The sequence below is a fragment of the Papio anubis genome, chromosome 5, assembly GCF_008728515.1.
Source record: "Papio anubis isolate 15944 chromosome 5, Panubis1.0, whole genome shotgun sequence".
In the NCBI taxonomy this organism is placed as follows: Eukaryota; Metazoa; Chordata; class Mammalia; order Primates; family Cercopithecidae; genus Papio; species Papio anubis.
This window is the reverse complement of record NC_044980.1, coordinates 138,956,072-138,983,517: the sequence shown is the minus strand read 5'-3', so window position 1 is coordinate 138,983,517 and position 27,446 is coordinate 138,956,072. Positions and strand designations below refer to the sequence as shown.

General features: G+C 39.1%; 1 protein-coding gene across 2 annotated transcripts in view; it reads right to left on the bottom strand.

Annotated features, from left to right (window-relative positions):
- RBM27 (RNA binding motif protein 27) overlaps window positions 1-27,446 on the bottom strand; it is an 86,908-nt gene that overhangs the window by 29,616 nt on the left and 29,846 nt on the right. Inside the window, exons 7-11 of one of the 2 annotated variants that reach the window (XM_021939834.2) lie at window positions 26,340-26,633; window positions 22,685-22,819; window positions 7,836-8,000; window positions 4,605-4,754; window positions 1,823-1,967 (exon numbers count right to left, since the gene is read on the bottom strand). In XM_021939834.2, coding sequence (XP_021795526.2) covers window positions 1,823-1,967; window positions 4,605-4,754; window positions 7,836-8,000; window positions 22,685-22,819; window positions 26,340-26,633 — 889 coding nt within the window. The remainder of the gene's footprint in view (window positions 1-1,822; window positions 1,968-4,604; window positions 4,755-7,835; window positions 8,001-22,684; window positions 22,820-26,339; window positions 26,634-27,446) is intronic. The other variant, XM_031666521.1, reaches the window with a different exon arrangement.

Genomic DNA, 27,446 nt, shown 5'->3' with positions numbered 1-27,446 from the left:
CATCTTAGTTAATTCTCCTACTTCATGCCTAGCCAAGAGATAAAACCACAAAGAATTTAGGTTTATAATTTTTTTAAGTGCCTTTTGTGGATGAGCATGGTGGTTCACACCTATAATCCCAGAAAACTTTTTCAAAATCCCATGAAACATTATATTCAAAATTCAAACCACAGAAAATATCTTAAACAACAAGAAACAGGTTACAGGCTGGGCGCAGTGGCTCATGCCTGTAATGCCAGCACTCTGAGAGGCCAAGGCAGAAGGACTGGTTGAGCCCAGGGCTTCCAGACCAGTCTGGGGAACATAGTAAGACCACATCTCTATACAATAAATTTATTGCATTGATTAATTTGTTTAAAGTGCCTTTTGTGAGCCCTTAACATTCTTCAGAAATTACTAAGCAATTTTCACATTATTCTTTTTTTTTTTTTTTTGTAGACAGAGTCTCACTCCATTGCCCAGGCTGGAGAGCCGTGGCATGATCTCGGTCCGCTGCAACCCCCACCTCCTGGGTTCAAGTGATTCCCCTGCCTCAGCTTCCTTAGTATCTGGGATTACAGGCACACACCACCACGCTCGACTAATTTTTGTATTCTTAGTACAGTCAAGGTTTCACCATGTTGGCCAGGCTGGTCTCAAACTCCTGACGTCAGTGATCTACCCGCCTCGGCCTCCCAAAGTGCTGGGATTACAGGTGTGAGCTACTATGCCCGGCCGACATTATTCTTATTACGTGAGAATAGGAAAGGTGAAAAGAAAGGTGAACAGCAATAGATTACAAAAAGAAAAGGCCCAACTAACACTTAAAATCATATGCTAAAAAGATCTAACATAAAGATCTACCATAATTATCAAGGACTCTAACATCATTAAATTAAATTAAGGCTAGAACATCATCTTTTTTTTTCTTTTTTGAGGAGTTTTGCTCTTTTTGCCCAGGCTAGAGTGCAATGGTGAGATCTCGGTTCACTGCAACCTCCGCCTCCAGGGTTCAAGTGATTCTCCCACCTCAGACTCCCAAGTAGCTGGGATTATAGGCATGCACCATCACGCCCGGCTAATTTTGTATTTTGGGTTTCTCCATTTTGGTCAGGCTGGTCTCGAACTCCTGACCTCAAGTGATCCGCCCGCCTTGGCCTCCCAAAGTGCTGGGATTACAGGCATGAGCCACCGTGCCCGGCTAGAACATCATCTTTAATGGCATATTTTCAACTTCTGCAAGGGTACTAAGCTATTTTCTTCACCATTTATTTCATTTTTTTTCTTCTTTTCTATCCATTGCCAGTGTGTCAGTAATTTTTAATATTGGGTTAAGTATAGAAATAGGTAGGTACAAATTAGAAATACCTTTTATGGGCCGGGTGTGGTGGCTCACACCTGTAATCCCAGCACTTTGGGAGGCCAAGGTGGATGGATCACCTGAGGTCAGGAGTTCAAGACCAGCCTGACCAACACAGTGATACCCCGTCTCTACTAAAAATACAAAAAATTAGGTGGGCATGGTGCTGGCACCTGTAATCCCACTACTCAGGAGGCTGGGGCAGGAGAATCACTTCACCCCGGGAGGTGGAGGTTGCAGTGGGCTGAGATTATGCACTCCGCCCTGGGCGACTCCGTCTCAAAAACAAAAAACAAACAAAAAAAAACCCTATTATAAATATTGTTAACTTTTTAATTTTTACAACATTCTAACGATGTCTTCTAGAACCCTAACTTCAAGATACCTAGTTTGAAAATCATTAATGACAAATCTTATTTTTATGAATTTACTAATGCAAACAACAATAATAATTAGATGCTACTAATTAGCAAATTATCTTACTTTCCCAGCCAAGGTTTCTTTGTGAGTGGCCCGTCCAAACCACTCATAGCTCTTTTTCGACTATCTGGTTCAAGAACTACTCTGGTTATGTTGCTGTTAATCGAAACAGGAACTGGTGGTTCAGTCTGGATCACAATGTTAGCAGCTGTTGGAAACAAAAATTCAAATTACTGAGTTTTTCAGGAGTCTCAATGATTAATATATTTAGTCTAAAAGTTAAAAAGTACTATTAATAGCTCAATTACTTTCATTTCTCTTTTAGAAATGCCTAACAGAGAAAAGTTACAAATGCCTTTTTCTATAAAAACTAGAAATCCATGTTTCAAAACTCAAAGTTAAACTCGATGTAATAAATGACTCAGGCATGAATGATCAATAGATGAAAAAAATACTGGTGAAAGGTTGTTGGAAAACAAGATACTTATGGTGCCAAAGTAACACTCCAAAAATTACATTTACAATGGAGAGCTCTGGGCCGGGCACGGTGGCTCACGCCTGTAATTCCAGCACTTTGGGAGGCCAAGGCGGGTGGATCACCTGAGGTTGGGAGTTCGAGACCAGCCTGACCAACGTAGGGAAACTCCGTCTCTACTAAAAATACAAAAAAATTAGCCAGACATGGTGGTACATGCCTGTAATCCCAGCTACTCGGGAGGCTGAGGCAGGAGAATCACTTGAACCCAGGAGACGGAGGTTGCGGTGAGCCAAGATTGCACCATCGCACTCCAGCCTGGGCAACAAGAGTGAAACTCAGTCTCATAAAGAAACAAACAAACAAAGAAACAAAAACAATGGAGAGCTCTAACAATGATCACCTTATGCAAGCAATCAAACTTAGCACCATTAATGGACATTATTTGCCTCCTGGTGTGATTCAACAAGAAGTTAACCACATCATAAGAATTACATATTATTATGGAATTATGGTTTTATGTGTGGCAATAATACTGTGCTTATATAGGACTGTCTTATTCTTAGATATAAGGTAAAGGAGTTAAAGTTTCACAATGTCTACCACTTACTTTCAAGAGATTCAACAAAAAAAAGTGAGTGGAGAGAAGAAAGAAAAGACAGCATTCATGCCCAAAGGTAATAAAATATTACTGGTAAATCTAAATGAAGGCATTCAGATGTTTACTGTGTTTCTTTTGATTTTCTATAGGTTTAAAGGTGGGAAGAAAATCCAAAGCCAATACTATAAATTGACAGAAATATTCTAAGAATCTGTCCTTACAATAAATAACCTGTCGGTAGGAAGAGGTGTACTGAACAAAACAGAAATTAACAACACAAAACTATGCCTATTAAATCCTGAGTATCTCTCTTAACTTTAGCAACTCCACCAAGCAAAGAATAACCCAGAGCTGAATGCCGGGGTAGGTATATGGTTAGGAGTTGGTACATTTCATTTCATCTTTGTCAGGGAAATTATGATGTAAAGATTCATTCACTTGACATTTAGCTATGTGACAGCTCAGCAACTATAGCAGACCTTGGGTATACATTGGTGAATAAAATAGACATGATCCTTGCTCTTGTGGGACTTGTGTTTCAGAAGGCTAATGAAGAAGACAGCAACTGTGATGGCATAAAACATTCTAGAATTTGAGATGCCATTATGTTCTCCTTAAATAGTTTTTATCATTACCAGCTAACACTGCCTAATGCTTTTTTTTTTTATTTAATGAAGTGTGTCATATTAAAGGAAGGAGATATAACTAAAGGTTAAATGACTTGCCCAAGACAACAAAGAAATCCTGTTGTATACAAAACATGACTTCTACTCTGAATTCTAGTTCTGGCACTTAACAGCTGTGTGACGTTGGGCAAGTTCTTTAAACCTCTCTAAGCCTCAGTGTCTTTACTTGTAAAAGGGGAGAATAAAAACAGAAACATGAGAGACAATAATATATATGAGGCTGGGTATGGTGGCTCATGCCTGTAATCCCAACACTTTGGGAGGCCAAGGTGGGATCTGGATCACCTGAGGTCAGGAGTTCAAGACCAACCTGACCAATATGGTGAAACCTCGTCTCTACCAAAAATACAAAAATTAGCAGGGTTGTAGTGGCGCACACCTGTAATCCTAGCTACTCAGGAGGCTGAGGTGGGATAATCGCTTGAACCCGGGAGGTAGAGGTTGCAGTGAGCCGAGATCACGCCACTGCACTCCAGCATAGGTGACAGAAGGAGACCTTGTCTCAAAAAATATATACATATATATAAAAATATATATATATGAGAAGGCATTTGGTGTAGTCTTCATATAAAACTTGTTATTCTTATAGTGGTAAGAGTGTTATTAATGGCAGGAAAAAAAGAATTAATAAAGCTAGGATAGAAAGAAAGATCAGGAAAATGCTAGGCTGGGCACAGGGGCTCACACCTGTAATCCCAGTACTTTGAGGTGCCAAAGTAGGCCCTTCAATGATCAGTTCTTTGAGGAGGAGATCAGTAATTTCATCTATCTATACACAATACCTAACACAGTGCCTAGCAACAAAACTAAAACAGCCTAAAGTCCTACTAAAAGAAGTAGTTAAGTAATACTAGTGTGATTTGTATGTAAAAATAAATATATTCTAACTATAGCTTTAAAATAAACTTTGGAGATAAAGTTATTTAAAAACATCTGAGATTAATACATAGTACCCTTCAAAGAGATGATATATAAGTAATTTGGACCTTAATTTCCTCAAGCGAGGCCAGAAATGCAAATGTAATAACTATATCCAACTACTGCATAACACTTAGCATCAGAAAAAGTTCAAGGTATTCTCACCTCTTGGATTTGCATCCATATCTCCAGATGTTAGGCCAATCAGATTGGGACGCTGTGTCTGTGTTCTTGAAAAGAACTGTCTGTACTGAGATCTACCAGAACTAGTAATACTAGGAGCTTCTGGGTTGTAACCATCTGGTTCATATGTATCTGAGGGAAAACAAAGCAACAAAACACACAACAAATCAGAGAGAGGTTAAATCATCTCTCATTGTTCTAAAATAAACACTTGCTTAAAAAACATATATTCTCCAACAAATATAAATACATCAACCTACAGTCACCTCTCAGTATCTGTGAGGGACTGGTTCTAGGACCCTCCCACAGATATCGAAATGCACAAATGTTCAAGACTTTTATATAAAATAGGGTGGTGGTATTTGCATATAACCTAGGTTAATCCTCTTGTATACTCTAAAACATCTCTAGGTTAATTATAATACATAATATAAATGCTATGTAAATAGCTGTTATGGATATTGTTTTTAAAACTTGCATTATTTTTAATTATTGTATTGCTATTTTTTATTTTTATTTTTTCTGAACATTTTCAATCTGTAGTTGGTTGAATCTGCAGATGTGGAACCTGAGGCGAAGACTGCATTTCTCTTTGTGTTACAGTATCTAGACACACCTTTTGAAACTGAAAAAAAAATGCTCCTATTACAGAATATAGATACATGCATCCATTCTTAAATACTGGTATTTTCAGATTCACTCACCTACTCATTTCTGCTCTATATATTAATTACCTTATCCAAATGTCAATGCACATTTTTTTTTAATTAAAAAAAAATAGAGATGGGGTCTCGCTATCTTGCCCAGACTGGTCTTGAACTCCTGGGCTTCAGCCATCTGCCGGCCTCAGTCTACCAAACTGCTGGCACTACAGGTGTGAGTCACCGTGCCCAGCCCAATGCACATTTGTTAATACAAATTTTTACAAACACAAACACCATATGTGAAGGACTGAGTTTCCTCTGTTATCTATCATATCTCCAATTTCTAGGCACCTTTTTAATTGAGGTGAAAAGAAAATGTATTCATTTGGTTATCTGCACTTCTTCAAACTAGAGACAGAACAGCTGGTTTCACACATAAACCATATTTCAAATAAAACAGCACACGCGCTCACATACACGTCAGTCACTTCTATGATTTAGAGTATGGAAGTGATTCAGAACATAAGATCAGCAAATTATCCTCATTTAGGGGATCCTCCTGGCCACTACAGGCATTTGAGTCAACGGTCGATAAATAGCACAACTAGGATTCAGAAGTCCTCAATCCAGAAAATGTCTCACCCCCAATACTCTTAGATTAAACCTCTCCCATGAATATTATGCTTCTCCCAACTTCAGATTCACAAGCTAACTTCCTTCTTGCACAAAACATCCACAAGCTACAAGGAGGCAATAACAATAAAATGCTATTAAAGCACAGGTGATTCTGAGATATCTAATATAAGAACTAGAACTGCTGGATGGCATTCCTTCTCTTCCCCCCACCCCCACGTTTCCCCTTTTTCCAGGTTTTGAGAACAGCTCATGGAATTACACAAAAAAGACATCACTAGATTAAGAACTGTCTCCCTCTAATAAAACGTTAAATTATGTTGAAAAGTAATCATTTGGGGCATTTGTACTGTCCTCCTCAGAGAAGGATGGAACAGAAAATTTAATAAATTATTATCACAACGACATTCCTATTAGAGATTTTTTATTTCATTCCTAAGGCTTGCATTCAGTCTCAAAGTTTCCTGATGATGATTAATAAAACCAAATAATTGGGTCAGGTGTAGTGGCTCACGCCTATAATTCCAGTACTTTGGGAGGCCAGGGTGGGTAAATCATGAGGTCAGGAGTTCGAGACCAGCCTGACCAACATGGTGAAACCTCGTCTCTACTAAAAATACAAAAATTAGCTGGGCTTGGTGATGCACGCCTGTAATCCCAGCTACTCAGGAGGCTGAGGCAGGAGAATCGCTTGGACCCTGGAGGTGGAGGTTGCAGTGAGCCAAGATCACACCCTTGCACTCCAGCCTGGGTAGCAGAGTCAGACTCCGTCTCAAAAAAAAAAAAAAAAAAACAAATAAAAACAAATAATTTTGCCTCAATGGTTACAGGACTATGATTATAGTTATCTGCCAAAGAGTATTTTGGGGGCTTCATACTTAATTATTTTAGCTTTTGCTCTAACTTCTCTATAATTTTTTGTTTCTTTAAGACAACTAAAGACAGTATTTAATTGTGAGCATTCCCTCCTGATGGAAACACACTGTAATATGTCTAGCTTAAAAGTAAATCTAACATAGTTTCTTATTAAATTTCAACGTGTTGAAGAATGATACAGTTTGAAAATGATATGTAAAGTAACAACTTCCCTGGTTATGCCAACTCTAAAAATTACATGCAATATAACATACAAAATGAATACTGCTTTATCTTTTTAAAAATGGATCAGCAAATTATGATTAAAAATTTTCAGTTACCACTTGGCACTACTGACAGAAAATCTCCTATAGTTAAGACTGCAGAAAGTTTTAAAGAAGTTACATAATCAAATGACCTTGTGCTATAAATCCTGGGAATACACAGACCACCAATTAACTTAAAAGCCCTTTAGTTAATTAAGATGAATAAGATCTAAAGGCAAAGTGAGAAAGGGTTAAAAACACCTCATGAAACACCCACAAAGCACTCCACAGATCCTTCAAAATACCTATGTCAATAGGACAAAAGAATTTTTAAGAATCGTTACATTATACACACATACAAGGGGCAAAAGGACCATACAAGGGGCAAAAGGACCATATAAGGGGCAAAAGGGGAAAAAAGACATGATCGGCAAGAAACCAGATGTTTATTTTCATTTTGTTTCAAAGAAAAATTAACCTAGTTTATTACAATGTATAACTAATCAGAAAACATTCAAGTAGATATTATCTTCCTATCTACCTGATTAGAAACTAGCTCAAGGAACTAGCATCACTTTGTTACCGAGGCACTGAAAGTAAATATAGAGGACACCAGAGATGACAGATACACAGGCCTAATCATCTAGCAGCCACTAGAGACAAACCAAAGAAGCAAAGGAACAGAAAATAAAACTACCTATGAGCTTTAATGGGACTTTATGACAGCAGATCAGGATGCCAGGTCACTGCTTAGGCTGGCCAGCTTAAGGTAAAAAAGATCAGTGAGGTGGATGGCCATCTGTAGCAAAGCTTACCTGGAACCAGAGGGGTAGGGCTGGAGACTGAGGTATGGTACCCAATGGAGGATCCCATGAGGTTTCGAGGTGGCACCAAACGAGCTGCCAACAGAGGAGGCGGTGTCCCCAACTGAAGTCGCTCAGATGCAGCAGCACCATGTTCACGAGAGTACATGGGCTGTCCTATAGAGGAAAGAATAGGAGGGCAGCTGGGAATGAGAGTCATAAGCTTCTCTTAGGTGATGATGTGTTTCCTGAGACTTTGAGCCAAAAACAGAGAAATTAAACCAACAGGAATAGAAGTACAGAAAGATGTTCCTGGGATTCTTTCTAACTCAAGAAAGAACAGACATGCAACTGGTTAGGATCCATTGAGGTATAAAGAAAAGAATAAGAATTAGGTAGTATATATAATCTCCATCTTTTCTGATCTTAAGTGGAGAACACTACGTGCTAATTGTATCCAAAGCTGAACAGTGAACCATATCAGGTTATTAGAAAAAGGAGCCCTGAGCTACTAATTATACACAATTTTTCTATCCAATGAGATATGCAGGTATGAAAACTGTCATATCCATTAAAAAGAAAACCACCCCCCTCCAACCAACCCACATAATTTCAGGTTTGCACAAAATATGCTTCCATATCTAAGGACAGAATAAAAGATAAAGGCATTAAGAACAAACCACTACATGCATACCTTCACAAAGAATAAGAAATGCTCCAAAGAAAAAACTAAAGATAGTGAAAATGTGTTATCTCTGTGAGCACATGGGTAACAAAAATTGAGAAAGGGAAAAGGACAGGCCAGGCACAGTGGCTCACGTGGCTCACGCCTGTAATCCCAGCACTTTGGGAGGCCGAGGCGGGTGGACCACGAGGTCAGGAGTTCAAGACCAGCCTGGCCAAGATGGTGAAACCCAGTCTCTACTAAAAATACAAAAATTAGCCAGGCATGGTGGCAGGCACCTGTAATCCCAGCTACTAGGGAGGTTGAGGCAAAGAACTGCTTGAACCCGGGAGGTGGAGGTTGCAGTGAGCCAAGATCATGCCACTCCAACCTAGGCGACAAAGTAAGACTCTGTCTCAAAAAAAAAAAAAAAAAAAGACAAACAGACCAGCACAGCACTGGACACATGAAATCATCCTGGATATTAAGAAGCACTTTTTGAAAGAAAACACATTTAGGATTTATATATAGGCTGATGCAAGAATGCACACACAATGAAGCCAAAATCTGAAGAACGGGATTAGAAAAAGACAAGGTGTCAAGGAGCAAAATCCCTTTGGGTGTCCATTTAATAGTATCTTTTTCACTGATAACCCCATTTGAGACGTATTTATAAGATTTAGTTATTATATATGTCCAACATCAGACATTTACTATGTGACACAAGACAAAATAAAGTGGATTTTGAGGTTTTTTTTGAGACGGAGTCTTGCTCTGTCGCCCAGGCTGGAATGTAGCGGCGCTCACTGCAAGCTCTGCCTCCCAGGTTCACATCATTCTCCTGCCTCAGCCTCCCAAGTAGCTGAGACTACAGGCGCCTGCCACCACACCTGGCTAATTGTTTTGTATTTTTAGTAAAGACAGGGTTTCACCATGCTAGCCAGAATGGTCTCGATCTCCTGACCTCGTGATCCACCTGCCTCAGCCTCCCAAAGTGCCACCGGGCCTGGCGTCCAGCCTTGAATTTTTTTTTAATACCTGGTGAAATGTCCTTAAAAGCTGTAAAATCCCTAAATATTTTAAATGCACCTTAATAAGACAGGAAAGGAACCACTTGGTTTCATAGTAAGTCTCTAAAGGGAATATAGAGATGCTAAACTTCACTACCCTTTTCTTCCTATATAAGAAGCAAAAGAGGAAGTAACAAATCATCTGTATAACTGTGCACTTAGCATTAACCCTTTTAAAATTTACATTTCTAATGGATGTTGGGCTTAATACCTAGGTGGTAGGTTGATCTGTGCAGCAATCCACCATGGCACACATTTACCTATGTAACAAAACTGTACATCCTACATATGTCCCCTGCAACTTAAAAGTTGATGGGGAAAAAAAAAGTACATTTAAAAAGAATCAGCTAAGTATTACACTGCAAAGCAATTTAACGTATTTTTTTTTCTTTTTCTTTTTTTTTTTTTTTTTTTGAGTACTGCATGATCTGGGCTGCATGATCTGGGCTCACGGCATGATCTGGGCTCACGGCAACCTCCGCCTCCCAGGTCTAAGCAATTCTCCTGCCTCAGTCTCACTCTGTCACCCAGGCTGGAGTACTGCATGATCTGGGCTGCATGATCTGGGCTCACTGCATGATCTGGGCTCACGGCAACCTCCGCCTCCCAGGTTTAAGCAATTCTCCTGTCTCAGCCTCCCGAGTAGCTGGGATTTCAGGCGCCTGCCACCACGCCCAGCTAATTTTTTGTATTTTTAGTAGAGGCGGGGTTTCATCATGTTGGCCAGGCTGGTCTCAAACTCCTGACCTCAGGTGATCCACACATGTTGGCCTCCCAAAATTCTGGGATTACAGGCATGAGCCACCATGCCTGGCCCAGTTTAACATATTCTCAACGAGGGGAACAAATAGTTGTAAGCACACAATCAATGGCAGAGAATTACTTGTGAAGAGTGACCTATCAGCAGAATGAAGTAGTATGTTAAAGAGAAAAACGGGGCCAGGTGCAGTGGCTGACGTCTACAATCCCAACAATTTAGGAGGCCAAGGTGTGAGGATTACTTGAGCCCAGCAGTTTGAGACCAGCCTGAGTAACATACCGAGACACTGTCTCCACTAAATATTTTAAAAATTAGCCACGCATGGGGGTGCACGCCTGTAATCCTAGCTATTTGGGAGGCTAAGGCGGGAGAATCACTTGAGCCAGAGGGTCGAGGCTGCAGGGAGCCACGATTGTGCCACTGTACTCCAGCTTAGGTGACAGGGTGAGATGCTGTCTTTAAAAGAAAAAAATTTAATTAAAAAATAAAAATACATAAATACATAGAAAAATGGGAAGTACAATCTTAGTCTGTATGACTACTTTAAACGTATGATACATCACTCAATGTACTGAGTATATCTAATTAATAATAGCTGTCTCAAAGTAAACTGGAAACCAAAAGGCTACTTTGCCAAATGTCTGTTTTTAAAACTACTGACAAAGAACATACAATTCAAATACTTTAGAAAGGCCGAGCACAATGGCTCATACCTATAATCCTAGCACTTCGGGAGGCCATGGCAGGTGGATCCCTTGAGCTCAGGAATTTCAGACCAGGCTGGGCAACATGGTAAAACCCCATCTCTACTAAAATTACAAAAATTAGCCAGGCATGGTGGTGCACATCTGTAATCCCAGCTACTCTGGAGGCTGAGGCACAAGAATCACTTGAACCCAGGAGGCAGAGGTTGCAGTGAGCCGAGATCGCGCCACTGCGCTCCAGTCTGGGTGACACAGAAAGACTCTGCCTCCAAATAAAAAACAAGGCCGGGTGCGGTGGCTCACGCCTGTAATCCCAGCACTTTGGGAGGCCGAGGTGGGTGGATCACGAGGTCAGGAGTTCAAGACCAGCCTGGCCAAGATGGTGAAACCCCATCTCTACTAAAAATACAAAAAAATTAGCCAAACGTGGTGGGTGCCTGTAATCTCAGCTACTTGGGAGGCTGAGGCAGAGAACTGCTTGAACCCAGGAGGCAGAGGATGTAGTGAGCCGAGATGGCGCCACTGTACTCCAGCCTGGGTGGCAAAGTAAGACTCCGTCTCAAAAAAATAAAATAAAATAATAATAAATAAATTAAAATAAAAAAACAAATACCTCAAAAAGATGGCAATTAATTCAAATGTAGCCTGACTTTCTTAAGCAATTCCTACTGAGTCTCTAAATACTACTTCTAAAAGCAACAGAGTTCTTTAGACAAAGGGCCAATTCTAGGTCAGGGCAGAAAATCTGTAAGATGAGCCTGGTACTTCCTTGGTATACCTTGTCCTTCCAGACGCAAGAGAGTTACCAAAGACTGGCATGTCAAAAATTTAAAAAAAAAAAAAAAGATCAGAAGCCAACATGAAGAGGCTCCCACTGATTAAAGATGAGACAATCTGAACATTAAAAAAGACTATAATGGAGTGAAACATATCAAGTGTTAAAAATTCATGAGTTCATAATGATACTTAAAAAGAAAAAAACAAAAAACCAGGAGTTCCCTTTGGAAAAAACTAGGCAATCAACTCATTCTTTAAATTGATAAATGAAAGAGAATACATATATCATATCTCTTCTGTAAAAACTGCATTTCAGGTTAACCAAATGGTTGTTACAGTCAACTATATGGAATGCCAGCAATAAATGCAGAAGAAACTATACATTTAGAGTTTCATATACAACGGCAAATCCAGGCGATGATCAAAAATGGCTGTTGAAACCATCAAGGAAGTTTTAAAATGAATGGATCAGGATGAAAACACCTCTACACACTAATCAATATTTATAATACAGAAAAGAGACAACCAGACATCATGAGCATTATAATGTACTGTGTAGGAAGTACATAACGCTATCTATAAAATGTTCTTGCCAAAAAAAGAAAAAAAATAAATCTTATCAAATACCTAGCTCTAACTTCCAATTTACAGGGAATACAGGGGAGAGAGGAATGTGTTAGATGACCCCAGAACATGAATCTGCCAAGTCTAAAATGTGAGAAAATTCTTCAGGACAAATGATCTGTTTCTTCAACAAATAAATGCCAAGGAGGGGGGGAAAAAAAAGTAAGGAATATTTCTATAAAGACTTAAGATACCAACTAAACGTAAGGTATAACTCTGTTTGGATATAGCTTCAAATAAACCAGGTATAAAAGGGCATTTATGATACAATTGGGAAATATGAAAACTAACTGGATATTTCACAAGCAATAGTAAGCTGTTACAAATTTTGAGGGGACTGTGATAATAGTACTGTGTGTATGTATGATTTTGTGTGTATGTATGTTTAATTCTTATCTTTAAAGATACATAAGTTGTTACAGATAAAATGCTGTTATGTTTGGGACTTATTCTAAAACAATCATGTCATTAAGCTAAATTTTGAGGAGTCATAAAAGAAAAACCAAAAATAAGAACTAAGGTCGGGTGTGATGGCTCACATCTGTAATCCCAGCACTTTGGGAGGCTGAGGCTGGAGGACTGCTTGAGCCCAGGAGTTTGAGACCAGCCTGGGCAACATTGGGAGCACTCATCTCTACAAAAAATTTAAAAATCAGCCATGTGTGGTGGCATGCATCTGTGCTGCCAGCTACTCATGAGGCTGAGACAGGAGGACTGCTGAGCTCAGGAGGTCAAGACTGCAGACAGCCAAGATTATGCCACCGTACTGAAGGCTGGGTGACAGAGCAAGACTTTGTCAAAAAACAAAAACAGAAAAAACAAACCCCACAGCACTAAAATAATCGTCAGGAGTAGATTATGGATGAAGCAAGATTAACCACATTGATTAACTGTTGAAGCCAGAAATAAGTACATGGAGATTCACTACATTATACAGTCTACTTTTATGTATGTTGTATTTGAAATTTTCCATAATAATATGTTTTCTCTTTTAAATTTGAGATGAGGTCTTACTATGTTATCCAGGCTAAAGTATAGTGGCTATTCATAGGTGTGATCACAGCTCACTGCAGCTGGAACTCCTGGCCTCAAGGGATCTTCCCCTGCCTCAGTCTCCCAAGGGGCTGGGACTACAGTTACATGCCCACACGCCCAGCTACATAATAAAAAAATGTTCAATATCAAATAGGTTACAGTAATGGTGAAGATCAGTCTGTCAGAATTTATATTCATTCAGTTTAGTTTTGGTCAGGGTAGAGAGTTTCCAAACTGCAAACATCCCAAGTTCATGTTCCCATCTTAAATTGTTAATATAGGTAACATGCCTAATATCAATATTTTCAACTTCTTAATATTAACTCTAGTCAGAATAAAGACAGTCTTTATTCAACCTAAAATTTTACCCACTCTGTATAATTCTCCTGATTTTGTCTTTAAGAGTATTCACAGGAAAAAAATCATAAGTTTTAAGCTAAAAACTCAACTCCAGAAAAAATAAAAAGCTACATCTTCCCAATACTGGCCATATTTATGTGTCTTCTCAATTAGAATACAAGGTTCCTGGTACACTTGGGAAGTTCCAAGGCCTAAACAGTGTCTGATGCATAATATAAATCAAACAGTCACTTAAAGAAAAAATGAGAGCTTAAAGTACCCAAATGACAATTAAGTATTTCTTTGGATGAATATCTGTATGTTGAAACAGACAATATCACAACTAATACAACATGAATCAGACCAAACACAAGGGGGAGAAAGCCTCTAGACCAGCAGTCCCCAAGCTTTCTGACACTAGGGACCGGTTCCATGGAAGACAATTTTTCCACAATTGGCGGGAGTGGGTAGAGGTGATGACTTTAGTTTGAAACTGCTCCACTTCAGATTATCAGGCATTAGATTCTCATACAGAGTACGCAACTTAGATCTTTTGCATGTGCAATTTACAATACGGTTGGTTCTCCTATGATAATTTAATGCCACCGTGACCTGGGGGGTGGGGACCCCTGCTCTAGACAATATACAAGGACTCTATTAGACACTGACTTACTTTTCTAGCCATCAAATCCATTATTCTACATAGAAATATTGTGTATGCCACAGAATTAAATGAGCAAAACTCAAATTTAGATCTATAGTGTTTTAACAATTTTATACAGTTAGTAGGAAAGTATTTTCTGAAAGATAAAGATTTATGTGAATTTATATTAAGACTGGACAGTTATCTTCAACCTAAGAATCGGTCTCTAGAATCCAGGATGTTACCTACTACTCTTACTTTTTCACACATCCAGTACAATGAACAAACTTAGCAGTTAGAAAATATCTTTACTATGCTTCTTCAAGAAGCAGAACAGACCAAAAGCAAGGTAGAAAAGAGAGTATATCTTACTTAATAATAGTCTTGTAAAAGCCAAAGTATATACTGAGTTGGTGAGTTAAAACTTGGAGGCTGCAGTGGTACAGCTCTTTAAGATTTTATCTAGCAAGTTCTCTGGTCTCCTTTCTAGCAAGTTCTCTGGTTCTTCTTTCTCTAAGAAACCCCCACGCAAAAAAAAAAAAAAAAAAAAAAAAATTAGGGGTCCAAATGCAATGCCTCAGGTCTGTAATCCAAGCACTCTGGTAGGCCAAGGTGAGAGGACTGCTCCAGGCCAGGAGTTTGAGACCATCTTAGGCAACACAGCAAGACTCTCTACAAAAAATTTCAACATTAGCTGGGCATGGTGTGGCATGTGCCTGTACAGTCTAGTTATTTGGGAGGCTGTGGTGGGGTGACCACTTAAGCCCAGGGGTTCAAGGCTGCAGTGAGCTAGAATCACGCCACTACACTCCACCTTGGGCAACAGAGCAAGACCCTGTTTCTAAAAAAAAAAAGTAAATAAATAAATAAATGTTTTTAAAATTGGGGTAAGCTGGGCGTGGTGGCTTATGCCTGTAATCCCAGCACTTTGGGGGACTAAGATGGGGGGACAGCTTAAGCCCAGGAGGTCAAGACCAGCCTCGGCAACACAGAAAGATCTCATCTTTATAAATAATTTAAAAAATCAGCTGGGCATGGTGGCGCATGCCTGTGGTCCCGACTACTCAGGAGGCTGAGGTAGGAGGATTTCCAGAGTCTGAAAGGTTGAGGCTACAGTGAGCCATGATGCCACCACACTCTAGCTGGGCAGCACAATAAGACTCTGTCTCAAAAAGAAATAAAGAGGGCGGGGGCATGGGAAAATTTTAAGTACTTCAGAGGAAATAGTTGATTTTAACAGTTGACTGCTGTCTTTACACAAAATTCCAAATACAGTTAGTTATTTAAGTTATTTTCACAGGGTCTATGACATTTTAACTCAAGAAAAGTAACAAAATTTCAAAGTCTTTTCTAAATTATAATCAATTTTTTTTTTTTTTTTTTTTTTTTTTTTTAAAGACAGGGTCTTACTTCTCTCTGCTGTCCGGACTAGAGTATAATGGCACTATCTGCAACCTTGAACTCCTGGGCTCAAGCAATCCTCCCAACCTTGGCCTTTGAATGTGCTGGGATTACAGGGGTAAACCACTGCATCCAGCCAATATTAACTTTACCAGGAACTGTGTATATCCTATTCAGTTTTACAATCAGGTAATTCTATTTCTTATTTTAACATCCAACTTTTCTTTCTCCAAAACAAGTGACAACCGCAACCTAAATGAGTGCTTTATTTCTCACAGAATTAGTTCCTTTGTTATCTGGGTTTTTTTTTTTTAGCTGTAATAGCAAAATATAGTGTAATGAGTTTTCATTTTGTGGATTTTTTTAAATCTATTTCTTTCCCACTATTAGATTTTTAGATTCTTGGATGACCATTTCTTATTTATCTGTATATTCCTAGTACCTAACATTGAGCAGACTCCAACTCCTACCTTCAAAAATCCAGATTTCGCTTTTCTGTGTTTATTTTGGGTCCTTATTGACATAATTTGTACAACTAAACACCATTTGATATGCATTTTCACCTGTATTTTCTGGCTGTGAATTTTAATATTAATTTTAATAACAATAAAATATCCATGACTTAACAAACTTTCCCAACTTGTTAAACTCTTAAGATAGCTCAAGTTCTCATTACACACTGAAAACATACATATAGCTTTTTACTTTATTTGAACCAAACTTCTAATCTTTTTGAAATTACCAATTATAGTATAAGTTGAGTATCCCATATCCAAAAGGTTTGAGACCAGAACTGTTTCAGATTTCAGATTTTTTCAGATTTTTGAATCTCTGAATTATAGTTACTGGCTGAACATCACGAATCTTAAAATCCAAAATCCAAAATGCTTCAATGAGTAATTCCTTTCAGCATCATACTGGCACTCAAAAAGTTTCTAATTTTGGAGCATTTCAGACAGGGAATGCTTGACCTGTATTTAGAAAAATAAACTTGAACAATGTGAAGGATTCAATTGTCTGACTTAAACACAAAAATATTTTTAAAACTATTTTATTTTATTTATTTTTTTGAGACGGCATTTCGCTCTTGTTGCCTAGGCTAGAGTGCAATGGCGCAATCTCAGCTCAGTGCAACCGCTGCCTCCCAGGTTCAAGTGATTCACTGGCCTCAGCCTCCCCAGTAGCTGGAATTACAGGCGCCTGCCACCACAACCAGCTAATTTTTGTATTTTTAGTAGAGATGGGATTTCACCATGTTGATCACGCTGGTCTCAAACTCCTGACCTCAGGTGATCTGCCTGCTTTAGCCTCTCAAAGAGATGGGATTACAGGCATGAGCCACCACTCCCAGCTCAAAAACTATCTTAAAATCAACTGAATAGAAAAATATTAAAACCTTATTAGAAAAGTTAATAGAAGGATATTAAAAACTGAGGCCAAGAGTGGTGGCTCACCCCTGTAATCCCAGCACTTTGGGAGGCTGAGTCGGGAGGATCACCTGAGGTCAGGAGTTTCGAACCAGCCTAGCCAACATGGTGAAACCCTGTCTTTACTAAAAATACAAAAAAAATTAGCCGGGCTTGGTGGTGTGTGCCTGTAATCCCAGCTACTGGGGAGGCTGAAGCAAAAGAATTGCTTGAAACCAGGAGGCGGAGGCGGAGGCTGCAGTGAGTTGAGATCGCACCACTGCACTCCAGCCTGGGCAACAGAGCAAGACTCTGTCTAAAAATAAATAAATAAATAAACTTATGCCTGACAAACTATACTACACATCTCCCCCTTTTTAATGTTTAGATTATCAGGAACTCTACTAGTTTTCAAAATTTCTCTATAAATTTTAGAATCAGATTTGACAAGAAAGAAAACCACACATTTCTCTGCATAGCAGACTTCTGAAGTGTTCAATATGAATATTCTATAACTTTCAAAATATTCAGTTGCCAACCAATCAAATCTGTTTATCAATACTGACGCAGCATAGAAGACAATCCTCTAAAGCAGTAATTCACAAATGCTAATGGGAAATTATCACCTTTTATTGGTCTAAGACAAAAATGGGGGGAAAATGTAGTGTTATTTCATGAAATCAAATATTAAAAGATTGAGTCAGGCATAGTGGCTCATGACTATAATCCTACCCACTTTGGGAGGCCAAGGCAAGAGAACTGCTTGGACACCCAGCCTGGGCAAGACAGCAAAACCCTGCCTCTACATACAAAAGATTTTTTTTTGTTTAATTAAAAGATTGTCCTTGAGGTCGGGTGTGATGGCTCACACCTGTAATCCCAGCACTTTGGGAGGCTGAGGCGGGAGTATCAATTGAGCCCACAGTTTGAGACCAGACTGGGCAACAAAGCAAGAACCTGTGTCTACTAAAAATTTCAAAACTTTTAAATAAATTTTTTAAAAAATTGTCCTTTATTCTGAGATTATGTCCTTTCTTCAGTTTAAAAATGTATTTTTAAAATTAAAGTAAGATATTTTCATATACAGACCTTAACCTGGCAAAATAAGAAACTGCTAACTGTACTGGTCCCAAGAATTTTCTTAGAAATGTTACCAGTCTTAAATGAGTTTAGAGGCTGGGCACGGTGGCTCACACTTATAATCCCAGCACTTTGGGAAGCTGAGGCAGGCAGATAACTTGAGGCCAAGAGTTTGAGACTTGCCTGGCCAACATGGCGAAACCCTATTTGTACTAAAAATACAAAAATTAGCTGGGCATGGGGGCCCACAACTGTAGTCCCAACTACCCAGGAGGCTGGGGCACAAGCTTAAACCTGGGGGGTAAAGGTTGCGCCACTGCACTCCAGCCTGGGCAACAGAGCAAGACTGTCTCAAAAAAAATAATAATTTGGAAATACAGTTCTCAGAAGCCTTTACTCATCTATCACAAAATAGTCTTACTTTTAAATAAAACAGAAAAATGGATTTCAAAAAACATGAGATCTAATTAATCTTATTCACCTTGGCTCCCTAGTGTCTGGCATGATGCCTGACACATAGTAGACATTCAATAAATATTTGCCAAATTAATTTATTTATTAAGCTAAGTCACTGAAATAAATGGCAACTGCCAGATTTTTAAAAATTAAAACCAAATGGAATATTTATAGAGTGAGTCACAATGTTAAATTTAACAATATAAAAATAAATGGTAATTGCCAGATTTTTTTAAAATTAAAAACAAGATGGAATTTTTATCATGAGTCATAATACCAAATTTAACAGCATAAAAATATGCCATCTGCTACACACTCTGGAATAAATAGTCCACTTTTTCATATTTACAAGTCCAAAAGGCAAACAATATTAAGAGCTGATTCAGGGGGAAATAGATAAAAGAGGCTTCGCTATAAATTGATAACGGCTGAAACTGAGGGATAAGTACAAAGAACTTCATTATACTGGGTACACCGGAGTTCAATATACTGTCCTCTTTACTTTTATATATATTTGAGATTTCCCATAATTAAAAAATAAGTAACAAACATGTTCTATGAAAAGATACTATAGCCATCAGAATAGAGAGAGATACTAAGTATGAAACAGGAAAAACAATTACTTAAGTATCAAATGTGATTTCTGTTCTGTAGAAGCTCAGTTGAATGTAAGATTTACATATATTAAAAAAAAAAATCAAACAGTAGGCCTATATATATGTCATTATGTAATAAATGCTTTTTGGTATTGTAAGAGTTTAAAACAGAGCAATAGGCAAGGCACAGAGGTTCATGCCTATAATCCCAGCACTCTGAGAGGCCAAGGCGGGCGGATCACCTGAGGTCAGGAGTTCGAGACCAGCCTTGCCAACATGGTGAAACCCCATCTCTACTAAAAATACAAAAATTGGCCAGGTGTGGTGGTGGGCACCTGTAATCCCAGCTAACTGGAGGCTGAGACACAAGCATCACTTGAACCTGGGAGGCAGAGGTTGCAATGAGCTGAGATTTCACCACCGCACTCCAGCCTGGGTAACAAAGTGAGACTCTGTCTAGATAGATAGAAAGAAGAGAGCAATAATGTCTTCCAAGTATACTTAGAATTTGGGTCTAGAAAGAGGTAAAGACAGAGTATATTGGTAGGAAAGAAGATGGGGGCGGGGGGAGTTGAGTCATGACATGGGCACAGAAAGGGTATAATTGGCATGACCAGAGAAGGTGCATGTTGAAGAACAGTGGACAAAGATTGCCAAGAAGGAAGAGGTAGATTATTGAAAGAGTTAAAGGCCAGTAATGGTGGCTCATGCCTGTAATCCCAACCCTTTGGGACGCTCAGGTGGGAGAAACTTGAGCCCAGAAATTTGAGACCAGCCTGAGCAACATAGTGAGACTCCATCTCTATAAAAAAATTTTTTAAATTAGCCGGGTGTGGTGCCACATGCCTGTGGCCCCAGCTATTTGGGTGGCTGAGGTAGGAGGATCACTTAGCCTGGAAGGTTGAGGTTGCAGTGAGCCAAGATGGCAGCACTGCACTTCAGCCTGGGGAATAGAGTGAGACCCTGTCTCAAAAAAAAAAAAAAAGTCCAGGAGTGGCAGCTCACACTTGTAATCCCAACACACTTTGCAAGGCCAAGGCGGCCAGATCACTTGAGGCCAGGAGTTTGACACCTAGCCAACATGACAAAACCCCGTCTCTACTAAAAATACAAAAAGATTAGCTGGGTATAGTGATACATTCCTATAATCCCAGCTACTTGGGAGGCTGAGGCATAAGAATTGCTTGAACCCGAGAGGCAAAGGTTGCAGGGAGTTGAGACTGCATCACTGCACTCCAGCCTGGGTGACAGAGCAAGACTTTGTCTCAAAAAAAAGAAAAAGACAAAAAAAAAAGGAGTTAGAAGCCCTAGAGAGGGGTTTATTGATGGCTCAGAAAGAAATGGTAGCCACCAAAAAGTTCTCTTAAGGAACTTTCATGGTTGGATTTCTCAGGAAAATTAGCTCAGTAGCATTATGTGGTATGACTTAGGGAAGTTAAACATAAAACATAATGGTGTGAAGTAGGATGCAGAAGTAGGTGATCTAGAGTGGATGAGGGCACAGGCCAAAGAAGGAATAGAAACGGATACTTCAAAGAAAAAAGATATTTTGATTAACTAGATGTAAAAAAGCAAAGCAATAAGTCAGACCTGTGAAGGTTTCAATTCTAGACATTAGGTGGGTGTTATTCCATTGACAAAAACAGGGATGGTCGAAGGTACAGATTTAAGAAGTTAATATATTTGATTTCAGAGTCTGAAATTTCAGGAAACAATAATAACTACAATAATATACTAATGAATCCTTATAGCTTACTAGTGGCTAGGCACTTTTTTAGATGCTTTAGATGTATTAATTTATTCCTCAAAACAAGCTTAATGAGGTAATATTACTCTCATTTTAAAGAAGAGGAAATTGAGCTACAGAGAGGCTAAGCAACTTACTCAAGGTCACAAAGATGTAAATGATAAAACCAGGATTTGAAACTGGGCTTAACAAGTTTGCTGAATTGCCTCTCCAAGACATGAAAGACATACAGAAATGTTTAGGATGCAAAACAAACTTTATGATAAACATAGTTACATAAAAGATGAACATATCCATAAAGTTACCTGGCCTTGCAAAAAAAAAAATCTTCTAATTTGACATTTTTAACAACCAACTACCTTTTAAAAAAATGTTTTTGAAGAAATTAATTTTTTAAAGCTTTAGTAAACAATAAAACACCTAAGAAATAAAAGAGAATTAGGATTCAAGAAAAATGGTTTTTTGTTTGTTTGTTTTGTTTTTTCCTGAGACAGAGTTTTGCTCTGTCACCCAGGCTGGAGTGCAGTGGTGCGATCTCAGCTCACTGCGACCTACGTCCAGGTACAAGCGATTCTCCTGCCTCAGCCTCCTGAGTTGCTGGGACTACAGGCATGCTCCATCATGCCCAGCTAATTTTGCATTTTTAGTAGAGACAGGGTTTCTCCATGTTGGTAAGACTGGTCTCGAACTCCCAGCCTCAGGTGATTTGCCCACCTCGGCCTCCCAAAGTGCTAGGATTACAGGAATGAGCCACTGTGCCAGGCCCAAGAAAAATGTATAATTACAATCAAATGTGAATGTCACAAACAGCCTAAATACAGAATATTACAATTTAAATGATGCTCTCTATCTTCATTTCAGTATGCAAGTTAATTATTAGGCATATTTAACCCGCTCTTTTGTATACTCCTTAGGAGATATATCTTACATTTTAGAAAATCAATAGGATAAACAATTTTTTAAAAAAGCATCAAAATAAATTTCCTTTAGAAGGACTTGACATTAGGCTGGGCACAGGTGATTCACACCTGTAATCCCAGCACTTTGGGAGGCCAAGGCAGGTAGATCACCTGAGGTCAGGAGTTTGAGACCAGCCTGGCCAACATGGTGAAACCCCATCTCTACTAAAAATACAAAAATTAGCTGGGCACGGTGGCACGTGCCTGTTGTCCCAGCTACTTGGGAGGCTGAGGCAAGAGAATCAGTTGAACCTGGAAAGCAGAGGTTGCAGTGAGCAGAGACTACACCACTGCACTCCAGCCTGGGTGACAGAGAGACTCCATCTCAAAAAAATAAAAAGGAGAGAATAAATGTTACTACTCCATGGCAGAGTAAAATTCTCCGAAACAGAAAGCCCTGCCTTTCTCTCCCATATCACACAAAATTAAAATATGTCTATATAGCACAAACACATGATAAACTGTATTGTGAATACAAATATAATTTTTAGAATCGATAAGAACAGAAACTATTTACAATGTTTTAAAGGGTAATACTGATATGAGACAACTTGGCTTTTCTATACCCTGTCAATTTTAAGTCAAACAACATGTACTTACGTTCTGAAACTGTGTAAAGGAGGTTCTGGGGCAAAGGAGGAGGTAGTCTTGTTCCCACTGATGCAAGATTGGGCACTGCACTTGTCCCAGGCTGGTCACGGCTGTTTATCAAGCTTGATTGTGTTATGGGTGGTCCTACATACAGATAACAAAAAGTGAAAAGTACAGCATTAATATTTCCTCATACAAGTACCAGGCCAGGAGCAGTGGCTCACACCTGTAATCCAGAACTTTGGGAGGCCAAGGCAGGCGGATCACCTAAGGTCAGGAGTTCAACACCAGCCTAACCAACATGGAGAAACCCTGTCTCTACTAACAATACAAAAATTAGCAGGGCGTGGTGGCACATGCCTGCAATTTCCAGCTGCTTAGGAGGCTGAGGCAGGAGAATCACTTGAATCTGGGAGGCGGAGGTTGCAGTGAGCCGAGATCGCACCATTGCACTCCAGTCTGGGCAACAAGAGCAAAACCGTGTCTCAAAAAATAATAATAATAAAAAAAAAATACCATCGTAGGCCAGGCATGGTGGCTCATGCCTATAATTCCAGCACTTTGGGAGGTCCAGGCAGGCAGATCACTTGAGGTCAAAAGTTCGAGACTAGCTTGACCAACATGATGAAACCCCATCTCTACTAAAAGTACAAAAATAAGCTGGGTGTGGTGGCATACGCCTGTAATCCCAGCTACTTGGGAAGCTGAGGCAGGAGAATCACTTGAATGTGGGAGGTGGAGGCTGCAGTGAATCGAAATCACGCCACTGCATACCAACCTGGGCAACAGAGAAAGACTTCGTCTTAAAATAAAGAAAAAAATACCATACTAGTACTAACTTGGATGCTCATTTAAAATACCTAATTTGGCTCTGAACAGAATTAAGGAATTTGATATATGCAAGCTTAAGCACTGCGAGTTGTATAATTAATTAAAAGAACATTACTTGTTCTAGAACAGACAAATCTAAGGTGAAAAAAGGCAGGACAGGTTGCCTCTATGGGTGAAGGTGGAGAATGGCTGAGAAGAGGCTTCAGGAAACTTTCTAGGGTGATGGTAAAGTTCTACAGAATTCAAGTTAATGATAAGCATGCTTATTAAGTGTACTGATGTCTGCAACATACTGTGAAAAGCATGAACAGTAAAAATGAGAAACGGAAAAGTATGTGCTAACATAAATACAGTAAATGCTAATTGTAGAACCTAGACGGTAAGTACACAAGTACAATTCCTTCAACTTTTCTATTTGTTTCAAACTTTTCATAGCAAAATGTCGGGAGAAATGGTATTCTTGAATTTAACTTTTAAATAGATATGTTCCCACATTGAGATAATGTTCTTTATTTTAGAATTTCCATATATAAAACGATGTTGCTTTATCTGGGAAATAAAATCTCACCTTGAGCTTCACAATTATACTGTTTATGTGATTATATTAAATATTCACATATGGGCTGGGCATGGTGGCTCACGTCTGTAATCACAGAACTTTGGGAAGCTGAGGAGAGCAAACTGCTTGAGACCAGGAGTTCAAGACCAGCCTGGGGAACACGGTGAACGCTATCTCTACAAAAACGTCCAAAAAACTTTAGCCAGGCATGGTGGTACACGCCTGTAGTCCTACAGGAGGTTAAGGTGGGAGGATACCTTTAAGCCTGGGAGGCAGAGGTTGCAGTGAGCTGTGAGCCAAGATCTCCCCACTGCACTCCAGCCTAGGGCACAGAGTGAGATCTTGTCTCAAAAAAAAAAAAGAAAAGAAAAGAAAAAAAAATCACAAATGCTACGTTTAAAAAAAAAAAAAACATGTTTCTATAAGCCAAACATATGCATTAAATCCCTCCAAACATTTACCAACTTTAATAATAAAACATATTTGTTTATTTTTTTGGGACAAGGTCTTGCTCTGTCATACAGGCTGCAGTGCAGTGAGGCCATCACAGCTCACTGCACCCTTGACTTCCTGGACTCAAACAATCCTCCCACTCCAGCCTCCCAAGCAGCAGAGACTACATGCACCCCCCGACATGCCTGGCTAATTTTTTGTGTTTTTTGTAAAGCCAGGGTTTTGCCATGTTGCCAAGGCTGGTCTCAAACTCATAAGCTCAAGTGATCTGCCAGCCTCAGCCACCCAAAGTGTTGGAATTACAGGCGTGCACCACCGTGCCAGGCCATGAAATGTATATCCTACAGAAAACTTTACTGCAGGGAAGCTCAGGATCATGCTAAACCATTTTTATAATTTCTGTAATTATAATTCTATAATAGAGTCTATAATTTCAAAATAAAATGTTAAAAAGAAATTCATCAAAAGTACTGCTTAAACTGAACAGCGATATTTCTAAAAATAAAAATTTGCCATCTTTATTTATTTTTGAGACAGGGTCTGGCTCTGTCACCCAGGCTGGAGTGGAGTGGTACAATCTCAGCACACTGCAAACTGTCTCCCAGGCTCAAGCCATTCTCCCACCTCAGCATCCCAAGTAGCTGGGACTATGGGTACACACCACCATGCCTGGCTAATTTTTCTATTTTTTCTAGAGATGGGGTTTCGCCATCTTGCCCAGGCTGGCCTCGAACTCCAGAGTTCAAGTGATCCACCCACCTCAGCCTCCCAAAGTGCTGGGATTACAGATACAAGCCACCATGCCCAGCCTAATTTGCCATCTTTTAATGTTAAATGTCTTCAAGCAGATAACGTTTTATATCTTTGCATACATGAAAACAATTCATTCCATAATTTTTTCAATTACTTTTTAAAAATTTAGTCTTACTTCTATTTCTACTATGTTGGCAACTGTTAATAATGCTTTTTAAATGACCATTTTAAAACATTTCTTACTCCTAATTTTGGTGGACGTGATAATGGCATATTGATTTTTTTTTTTTAATAACAAAAACAAAAAGTCCTTATCAGAAAGGAAATCCATACTGAAGTACATACTGGTGAAGTGACATGACATTTAGAATTTACTCCAGCAAAAAACCAACCAACCCAAAAAAAGTGTATGGGAGAGAAGGGAAAATAAATGAGACAAAACAGCAGAATATTGATCATCATTGAGGCCGGATGATGGTACATGCAACACACATACTATTCTACTTCTAAAAATGTCCTTAATAAAAAAATTTTTTTTTAATATTATTTCAATATTCTTGAAGGGATTTTCTTTAGAGACTGGAAAATTTCGTAAAATTGCTAACATGTTTTTTCTCTGACATCTTAAAAACTAGCTTTCTTGGCCAGGCGTGGTGGCTCATGCCTGTAATCCTAGCACTTCGGGAGGCCAAGGCGGGAGAGGATTGCTTGAGGCCAGGAGTTCAAGACCAATCTGGCCAACATAATGAGACCCTGTCTCTAAAGAAAAACTAAATAAAAATAAACAAATAAATACTGGCTTTCTTAAGATGAGAACTAGATTTGACTAGAGGTCAATACAGGTTAGGCCACTACACACAAAATTTACACTGTGGTAATACAAACAATACTATGCAATAATGGATGGAAAAAAGAAAAAAATAGCATCTTAATTATGGGAATATATTCCAAATTATATTATTACTCTATTTCTCAAACACTTTAAAGAAGTGTCAAGTTAGCTAAAAGGGATGGGGTTCTTCTAAATAGAACACTAAAGAAAGAAAAATTCAACGAATATATACTTACTTGGTATGGGAAGCACAACGGATGGTGGAGGCTGACCATGTCCTTGGGGAACAGGAAGTCTCATACTATGGCCAGGACCTGGACCTGGGCCCGGGCCCGGGCCTGGACCTGGGCCTGGGCCTGGGCCTGGACCTGGCATTGGAGGCATTAACATTCCAGGAGGTGGTGGAGGAGGAAGCCCAGGAGGAGGGGGTGGGAAAGGAATCATACTTGGCAGAGCAACTTCATCAACAACTAGGGGATCATTTCCATGATCAAACTGACAAAGGTCACCAAGTACACAAAATCCTCTTTCTGTGGAATAAAAAATAAAAAAGGAATCTTATTATCATCTACTTAGAGTTCAGAAAACAACAAAACATGTCCCTGAAAAACCCACCAATCTCATTTACAAAGTGGTTTTCTCCAAGGAATCCAAAGTCTCAGTGTTACTCTGTTAAGCATCACATATCCCCAAGGTAGAGGCAGATGTACTCTCTACTTTTTATACTATGATACTATGACTTGTTGAGACGGCAAATAAAAGAGTTAAGAACAGGTTACCAACTACCATTATACTAAACCATTTGCAATTAAGTTTTCATAATAAAAACTCAGATATTTTAAGTGAATATCAATTTAGCAAAGGCTTGGGGTAGGGGAGAATAAGGGCATTGATCTAGATTATTTACTCTCAATCTATTCTCATTACATTATTCTAAAGCAACCATTATTGCTGCATCTGGAAGCTGAAACTTTCAAATATTCAGGTGGACATTATGTACCAGGTTATCATTTGCAGTACTGTTCATAGTAGAAAAATAATAGAAACATCCCAAACATATATCAATAAGGAATAAGTTAAACACGTTTGTACATAAAGAATACTAAGAAGTAGGGCTGGGCGCAGTGGCTCACATCTGTAATATCAGCACTTTGGGAGGCCAAGGCAGGCAGATCACCAGGTCAAGAAATTGAGACCATCCTGACCAACATGGTGAAACCCCATCTCTACTAAAAATACAGAAATTAGCTGGGTGTGGTGGCACGCGCTTACAGTCCCAGCTACTCAGGAGGCTGAAGCAGGAGAATCGCTTGAACACAGGAGGTGGAGGCTGCAGTGAGCTG